This window comes from Aethalodelphis obliquidens, unplaced genomic scaffold, assembly GCF_003676395.1.
Source record: "Aethalodelphis obliquidens isolate GAN/ISIS:26980383/991018 unplaced genomic scaffold, ASM367639v1 scaffold5, whole genome shotgun sequence".
In the NCBI taxonomy this organism is placed as follows: domain Eukaryota; kingdom Metazoa; phylum Chordata; class Mammalia; order Artiodactyla; family Delphinidae; genus Aethalodelphis; species Aethalodelphis obliquidens.
The window spans coordinates 44,884,533-44,893,265 of record NW_020837949.1 but is presented as its reverse complement, the minus strand read 5'-3'; the positions used below and the strand labels follow the sequence as shown (position 1 = coordinate 44,893,265).

Sequence of the window (8,733 nt, the reverse complement as noted above, 5' to 3'; positions counted from 1 at the left end):
AGTTTTCTTTCTTTCTTTTTTTTTTTTTTAAACCAAACACAACAGATTCTTCTAGTTCCAGGTGCTTCCTCACTTTCGTGCTCTTTGCTCAGACAGGGTGAGCAAAGATCTGACTCTCAGCGTCTGAGGGGCCTTAACGAGGCCGGGCAATCCTGGACACAGTCCCAGGGAGGGCAGGTGTTGTGCGCGGATTCGACGAAGCAACCACGAGTCACTCCCGTGTCGGCGACAGAAAGGGGACAGGCGGCTCTCTACCTAAGGCAGACTTCTCTCTATCCCTGGAGGGCACACTGCCTCCTCTTTCCCGACTCCTTCTCCCCGGCCCTCGCGGGGTGTGAACGGGCAGGTGTTAACACACCCGCTTTGAAGGGCGCGTCCGTCACCCACCGAGTACCGCGCCAGCAGCTGCTGGTACCCTTGGCCCTCGGAGGGCGGCGGCGGCGCGCGCCATAGGGCCGGGCGCTTAAGGCAGGGGGAGCTGAGGGACGGGGGACGCTGAGTCTCTCGGCCTCGGCTCAAGAAGCCCCGCCAGCCGCGGAGGGGCAGGACCGGGCAGCTCTTAGCCGAACTTGGGCAAACTGAAGCTGCCGCCGCCGCGCGTCCCCCATCGTGGCAGATAGCACGGGCGATGGGGCGACCCCTTTCCCGCCCCTCGGGGCCTGGCCACCAAGAGGTCGCCTCCTCCCCGGTTCGGGGCAGGGTCTGCCGGGCGCGCCCGCTCCCCCCGCGGTGAAGTGTCTTCACCGGCCTGCAAGGCCGGAGCAAGAGCCGCGGCCCCCGGGACCCAGGGCGCCCACTGCGGGCGGGACCCGGGCAGTGCAGCCCGTGTCCCTGAGCCCGGATGACTGCAGGCGACGGGAAGCCGCCTCCACCTCCTCCCCGCGTCAGCCGCGAGGCGCCGTCGGGCCTGCGCCCGCTCAGTCGATGCCCGCGGGGCGCACAAGTGGGCAGCGTGGGCGCAGCCGTGGCGCGCGGACCCCCTGCCTCGGCCCACCCAGCACTGCGCGGTCCCGCCATCGGTGGACCCATTTCTACTGGCCTCACCAGCCTTCGCAGCTGTCCCCATCTTCCCCCTGGAGGCAACCTACGCACGAGGGCACCTGGAGTGAGGTCACTGCCACCTTGATTTTTATCTTAGAAGAGTCTCAGTTCTGCTTAAGAGGGTGAGCTCCTTTGCGCTATTCAAGTAGGGTTTAAACTTATACTCACACAGAATTTAGCCTCTAATCGGCCAGACTTATTTAAACGGCACAGAGTAAAACCTTCCAGTTTTAACATCCACTCTGGTGTTTGCTGGAAATTTGCCACCGAATTTCGGCGCGAGCTGAAGGTTACCAGGATTTATCATTGTTTCCCCAGGATGTTTAACCCTCATGGGCACCTCTTCTTTCATTTAAGATACTTAAAAAAAAAAAAAAAGAAAAATTTCTTGTAAGCACTTTGGCCATTTTGTTTAAGAAATTTGTTTTATCTCGCCTGGTTTTGAAATCCAGAACTATGTCTGAAATGGGGAGGAGGGAGTGTTGGAGACAGAAACCAGCTGTGTACCAGGAAATAATAAGTATCATGCAAAAATATCACAGCTAATAGATGTCCTTTACGAGTGGAAATATCTATGTTTAATTGCTTTAAAAATGTGGGTGGAAAACCACAATTATACATTGTGAAAACAAACCTGTACAGATAATTTCTGAACAATACAAAACAAGTGCTGAAAATTTTTTCTCTAGGATTGATATAATTATTCCAAAATTATGACACCACCTACCCAAATATCATGTTGCCCCACCTGCAAATCCTTGAAGAGGAATAGTTCCCGATCGAATGCATTTAGACTCGTCCTTAATAAAACGAAAGTTGCATAGCTTTTTATACTGTTGTACACCCTCAAATGCATCTTCCAATATCATTGTCAGCTTAGTGTTATTCTCGATATTTAAAATGTTCAATTTTTCAGAGATACATTATATATAAATTCCTAATAATTATAAACACATCATTTTATTCATCTTATTTTTAATAACATGCATTTTTATAATTACTGTACAACTGAAGTAGACACTGAATTATGCTGTGTGCACGTCTTTATTCAACAGTATATTCTTAGACACCTTGTTCAAACAAATTAAGTGAATTTAAAAGAAAATAAAACATGAAAAAAATAACCTTCCAGTAGAAACAGAATCACAGTGCTTTACAGACAAAAGGAAAGGAAAAGAAGTTCTCATAGGAAAAGAGATTTATTATTACATAGAAAATTCTCACAATAGTTGAAACACACTCCAGAAACTAGTAAACACCTTAGCTAGAGTTGTGCCTATTACTCAGCCCGCAAGCATCTGCTTTGTCTTAATCAGAAGGGGGAGGTGAACGACCACTGTTTATTTTCATTTTCCTCATTAATTATGAAAAACTGCATTTAATTCATCTTGCATGGTGAGAGATTGGCTGCGCAGATGTAAGTCGTAAGGGAAGTGGCTGTCGGTGGGCAACCTGAACATGGCACCCTGCCCAAGGGGACCCCTGGGTGGCACTGCACAGTAATGCATGCCGTAATTGTAATTTTTGCCATAGTCCAAGGTTTCTTCTTGCTTCAGGGAAAATATCCCATTATAGTTAATTGGGGGAGGACTTAAGGGACCCTCAAACTGAGGGCTGGCACACTCAGGGGAAGTGCTTTCATAGAAGGATTCATACGCACTGCAATAATTGTAGGGTTTCATGGACTTGGAATTATCAAGAGTTCCATGCCCCGGGGGAGGGGTGAGCTCAGGGCTGTGGTAGGGCGGGTAGAAGGTAGAGTAGGGTGACCTTGTGTGGTGTGCCGCCTCCCCACCCTGACCCATCAGGAAACTCCTGGCATTCAGCTGCAAGCAGCCTGCCACCAAGTTTGTAGTTGGCTGGGAAAGACCTTTGCATAAGTTTTGGACGAACGTGAGCAGATCAGGTCTCTTGCCGATTCTCAGAATTTCAGAAAGTGCCCAGATGTAGTTTTTGGCCAGTCGTAAAGTTTCTATTTTGGACAGTTTTTGGGTTTTAGAATAACAGGGGACCACTTTTCTTAAATTGTCCAGGGCGTCGTTGAGGCCGTGCATCCTGTTCCTCTCGCGCGCGTTAGCTTCCTGTCTCCTGAACTTGACCCTCTCCAGTCGGAGCTTGGTCGTCTTTTTTTTCCTAAGACCCCTCCTTCTGGGCAACCCATTTTCATCTTCCTCTTCCCTGTCTTCCTCCTCTTCTTCTTTCTCAGTCTCTTCTCCAGGGGCCCTTTTGATGCTCTTTCCTCGAAGGACAATCTGTTTGGAAAAGCTTTCTGGTTTCTTAATTTGCTTCTGGTCCTCGCATTCTCTAGAAAACTTTCTGCACATCTGGGATTCTGGCATTACAACTGACTCATCAAACGGTAGTGTTAACATGGTTCTCTAATCTTAAATTACCTGAAAAAATGCCAGCACAATATTTAAAGTGTTTTCATTTTTAAAGTTTATACACTTAAAGCATATTCAATGACTTAATCATAAGAATACAAAAACATGAGAAAAAGACTGATTTTTACATTAAATAAAATTTTTGAGTTTGTGCAGCCTAGTAATTATTAAAGAAAACAATGACACATGCAATAGGATTAATTTATACCAAATTATCAAAAGAAAATAAAACAGGAAGTATTTATTGTAATACCACCACCACCTCCATTTCTCTTTGATTTTAAACTGATTTTTAATACACGAAAAGGACAGTGAAATTCAAACAAATGCAAAACATGATATAGCAATGCAGAATTTCATTAATTTCAATTCCCCTGAGTGCAAAATGAGAAGAGGCACCAGTTTTTAAAATAAAAAATGCTACCTCTCCATTAGCTGACAAATTTGTGGAGATATATTTTTTAGAAAGAAAATAAGCCTTAACTTTATTTGCTGTATTATATAACTGTGAATTTAGGTAAGTGGCTGTTGAAATACACAAATTTAAAGAAAAGATTAATCAGAGCCAATTTAAAAACTGCTTTCTTTCTGATCCGTAACGAAACATGTAAGAGAGCACTCTTTTCCCAACCTTCACCAAAAAAAGCGAGGGGGAGGTTAGGCTAATTTGGGATAAACTCTATAAATAAATTTTTAAAATCACTGGCATTATTTTAAGTCAAGAAAAATATTGAGACTGCTTTTCTATTTTAAATTTTTCTCAGTGTAATTGTCTGTTTACTGCTGTTCAAATCATCTGACAAAAAACACTCTCGTAGTGTTTTTGTTCTACGAGCCACAGAAGTCTCCCTCTAGCTAATATCTGACAGGAACGGTCCAAGGATTCTGACTGCAATTGTGCACGTGTATTCAGAATCCCGAATGAAACGGGAAAATAATTTGTGTTTCAAATGCAATTTTGGCTTTCGTTTGGCAAAGCAGCAAGTATTTTCATCTAAAGTCTTCAAACAAATAGGCATGTTAAAACAGAGACTTTTTAATTTAACAATCTCCAGCTCCCTCAACACACACACACACACACACACACACACACACGCAAACTCTTAATAATGTCTACATACTTGCAGTTACATAATAGCCGTGAAAGTATGTGATAATTACATCATAAGAATGAAATATGATAAGTTATAGATGACAAAAGACCATATAAATACTATAAGACAGTGACACTGTATCTTTAAATACTTGCATGCAAAGCCAGCATCAATTGAAGTATATCTTTATTTATATTACCTTAGGTTTTAATTTCATTCAATAATCAGTTTTCATTTTGGATCTTCCACATCTTTTCAGGCTGAGTGTCGCATCGTCTCCTGGAGTCTCTAGATCTGTGTGTATCTGCACTATCTCATTGATCTCTAAAAAGTGACATTGATGCCAACTGCCAGAGCTGGTACCCATGCCATCTGCTAGTGACGTCACAGGGCAGAGAGAACCATGTGATCCTCTCTCTTGGGACCTTCATTCTGCACTGATCATCTGGCATCCCTGTAAGTGGGTACCAGCATTCATGCATCAACACAGAAGGTTAGACTGATAGGAAAAAAATCTGCACCAGCCTTTCACATACAGTAGGTGCGTTTCTCCTCGAGCTGCTTCGGCTTCACTGGCAATCTGTAGAAATAGCTGTGTTAGTGTTCAGTTTCGCCCTGCCAACGGTGCAACTATTAGGTAGTCGTTAATATTCCATTCATTTACAAGGTGGGCTTTTGTGTGAGCGAGAGGTTTTTTGTTATTGTTGTTGTTGATGTTTTGTAAAGATCACCATCCCATTTGTGCACCTGGGTGCCCAGGGAAAGAAAGCCGTAAAAAGGAGCTGAGATCAGGAAAATGGTCTTGAGATGCTTAACCAAACTAAGATTTGTGTAAGCGAACAGGGATCAACAAAGGTCTCCTTATTTCCTTTCATGGCATGTAACTTATGGGTGTGTGTCTGTGTGTTCTCTTATTGACATGTAAGACTTCTGTGCTTCTTAAGAATTTGGAATAAAAGAACAGTTTCTCCATCTGGGGTCTGTGAAAGACATCCTCAGATGCTCCCCTTTCTACACTTGCTGGTATCTTTCAACAACTTTTCAGAGAGATTCTTTGTATATCTGTGTAAAATGCAGAGACAACTGCAAGTCCACTGTGAAAGATTTCAAACTACATTCTTATGTCCTCTACCCAAAGTCACAACTTCACTCTCTTATTGTCCCTCTCTTTACAGCCTTCACTGGCCTGTTCCTTCTCATTTCATTTCATATACAATGAACATAAAAATTATCACTTAGGTTTTTGTCTTTCCCTAGCATTTTGCTGAGTATTTTAGTCAAAGGTTAGCTTTCCTATTTTTTGGAGCTTTCAGATTTTTTTCTTTCTCCTGAAAATCATCCCCTCACATTTTCCCCCCTCTAGATCAAAATCATTTAAAATATCTTCTCATCCCTGTATCAGTGTCCAGTTGTTTTTCTCTGTCAGATTTATTTCATACTTACCTTTTTCTTCCACTTTTCCCTTTTGGTTTCTTAACAAAAGCAGGGTACAAACAGTTAAGCAAAGCTGGCAAAGCCTTATAGATAAAACGAACTATGAAGCCAGAGGCAAACCTCGCCTTCTCCTTTTCTCTACTCCCCTGCCACCACCAGCCCCCTACCCCTGAAATAAAAGGATATTTTATTTCAGGATTGCCTGTCACTGAAGTTAAAAGGGCGCTTTAAAAAAAAATAAAAGTTTAAAAATAGACAAACACAACCTTTGTTGTTTGACAACTGAGTAATCTCTTTCTATAAAGTGAGACAGTATGCTTTTGGTATTAAAGTAATCCCTGGCAGAGTTGTAACTGTTGAATCTGTGTTAGCATTCCCCTTATAAATCCCAGTTTTGAAAGGTTTAAAATTCTGCTGCTTTAATGCACTTTGGTTCCAAATTGGCATCGGGGGACTCGAGCTAAATGCAGTTTTTCTCCTGTCATACCCCACTCATTTCCGTCTCCCCACAAAGTTACCTGACTTTGCCTGGACTGTTCGAGAAAAGATGGGGAAGTTGGCAAAAAGAAGACTCATGCTAAGTAAAGGAGGGTCATTTTTTTTTCTCTCAGTGGTCTGGTAAAAAAATGCAAATTTAAAATAAGGCTATAAACTCATAACTTAAAATAGGGGGTAGGTTGGCCTAGCTCATGTTTTTAAAAAAATCAGACACACCAAAGGCGTTTCAAATTTGTTGTTTAAGGGGATAGTCCTGGTAATGGGTGCATTAAGTGTATTTCATATAGCTTTTGGTTCAAAAACTACACACAATTTTTATATCAGCACAGAGAATATCTATAGGAAGACCAGGTGCAGAATTTTGTTTGTTCTCAGGAATGGTTTACTTTTTAAATGTAAAGGAGGGTAAGTAAGTATCAGAGTCACAAGCCATGAAGCAGCCAGCCCTGTCATGAATGTTGCATATTGCACCATATTTTAAACTTGCAAAGTCTCCAGAAGCTGCATTGTATTACAGGCATCACAGACATGAAAATCAAAATCCAAGGAACAGATAAAGTGACACATTAGTAGAAAATTATCACCGATGTAGCTCATCCCAAGGATAGATTTTATACTTTATCTTTGCGATGTGCAGACAAATGAGAACCAGCTTTTCCATGAAAACATTTGGGGCTGTTCTATTTCTGCCTTTGAACACGAAATAAAACCCTTTGGTGGTGGTGGTGATGTGGCGAGGTGGGGTATAGAATCTGTGTTGAGGTTTTCTGAGTATTAATCTATTGTTTGAATGTCTTAGTTTTTTTTTTTTTAAAGGGAGGAAACAAAAAGTTGTTATGTCAAGATTTAGCAAGGATTCAGTGTGTTTGTACAATAGTCTTTCAAAAGAAATTTCGTTATGCATTTTCTACTGTAGTTCCAGATATGCAAATGTCTGTGCTGTTAATATGCATTCATAACATACACCATAACGGCTGTTCTACTCTCTGCTAAGAAAGCATGTTAACACCAGTACTCCAAACAGAAATACGTTGTGAGTTATAGACAAATACTCGGAGTAAAGGGAGTGTATCATCACCATTTCTCCTTTTACGGCAATCACTGCACACCAAAGTTTACCTCTATAACTCAATTTAATATTAATTGAACTGATATGCTCTTTGCTTCTGAGGCCATGACATTTTTAAATAGATTTTTTAAAATTGCCCAATGTCTATCTGCCTGCCTCTGTCTTGCTTTCACTGGGTGAATGTTCATATTTCACTTACAAAAATGACCCAGAGAAAATTTAGGTATAATTTGACTCAGTTGCAAGGCAACAGAGGCGTAAAGTCTAAATTAAGACTCAAGTGTTGTTATTTTTAGGTCATCCAGTTGGTACCTGTGTCTTAGCAAATGGGAATTCTGTTGACTCTCTTTTTCACAATCCCCTCATTACTTAAGAGATCAGTTTGGAACATGACAGGCATTTTTCTCAGCTCTCCAGGGGTATAAGGCAGAAGAATGTAGACCTGGGCAGGATCAGGCAGCAAAACCTCAGGACCAGAGTTTTTTTCCCCAGAAGTAGGGTACTTCCTGAGATAGATTTCGGACAATTTTCTCTATTGCCTTTTTTTTTTTTTTTTTTTTTTTTTTAAAGCTTTTAGACAAATGCTTCAGGGCAGCCTGGAAGCCTGTGAACTAGCCCAGTGTTAATCCCTAGAGTTTTAACTCTGTGATCCGCGTTGCCTTGAAAGAGTTTTGTGGCTGTGGCAGAGCATCCCACTTTGGAAAACAGCCCTTGGGGTTTAAATAAAGGTATTTAACTTGTAAGACAAGACACAACACAACCTTATTCCCCTTGAAACTTTAGAGGGCTTAAAAATATAATTTAAACTAGATGTCTTACTATTTTGTTTATGTGCATTACACTAGCATTACTTAGACTAAACAGATAATCTGGAAATAAAGCAACATTTGGATTGCTTTTTAGATTTCTTTCAGAGTGAAGACTAGAGTGAACTGTACTATTATTATGCAATTTAAAAATATATGGTTGTTTATGCCACTCACAACACGCTGCAACATTCAGTCTTTGACTTTAGTCTTTGCACAAAACAGCACTGCAGTCCTTTCCAGAAATACCTTTCTCATTTTTCTTCCGTGAAGCATACTTTTTATTTTACTCACCAAACCGCATTTATTAAATTCATTTTCTAATTTGTTATCAAATAAGGTCACCTGAATCTGCCAGTGAAAACTTCTACCAGTATGACAAAACCAGTATTATTGGACTGAGTTAT

The 8,733-nt window shown here is 41.4% G+C and overlaps 1 protein-coding gene across 1 annotated transcript; it reads right to left on the bottom strand.

Annotated features, from left to right (window-relative positions):
* Positions 1-1,593: 1,593 nt before the first annotated feature.
* On the bottom strand, positions 1,594-5,050 carry NEUROD6 (neuronal differentiation 6). The gene is made up of 2 exons (XM_027101316.1): positions 4,719-5,050; positions 1,594-3,434 (listed from the first exon to the last, which is right to left on the bottom strand). Exon 2 carries the CDS (start codon positions 3,411-3,413, stop codon positions 2,400-2,402), a length of 1,014 nt encoding a protein of 337 aa, XP_026957117.1. The 5' UTR covers positions 3,414-3,434; positions 4,719-5,050; the 3' UTR covers positions 1,594-2,399.
* Between the last annotated feature and the right edge of the window lie 3,683 nt (positions 5,051-8,733).

Coding starts and splice junctions, on each gene's coding strand:
- NEUROD6 (XM_027101316.1), bottom strand. CDS start 3,413: ATGTTAACACTACCGTTTGATGAGTCAGTTGTAATGCCAGAATCCCAG.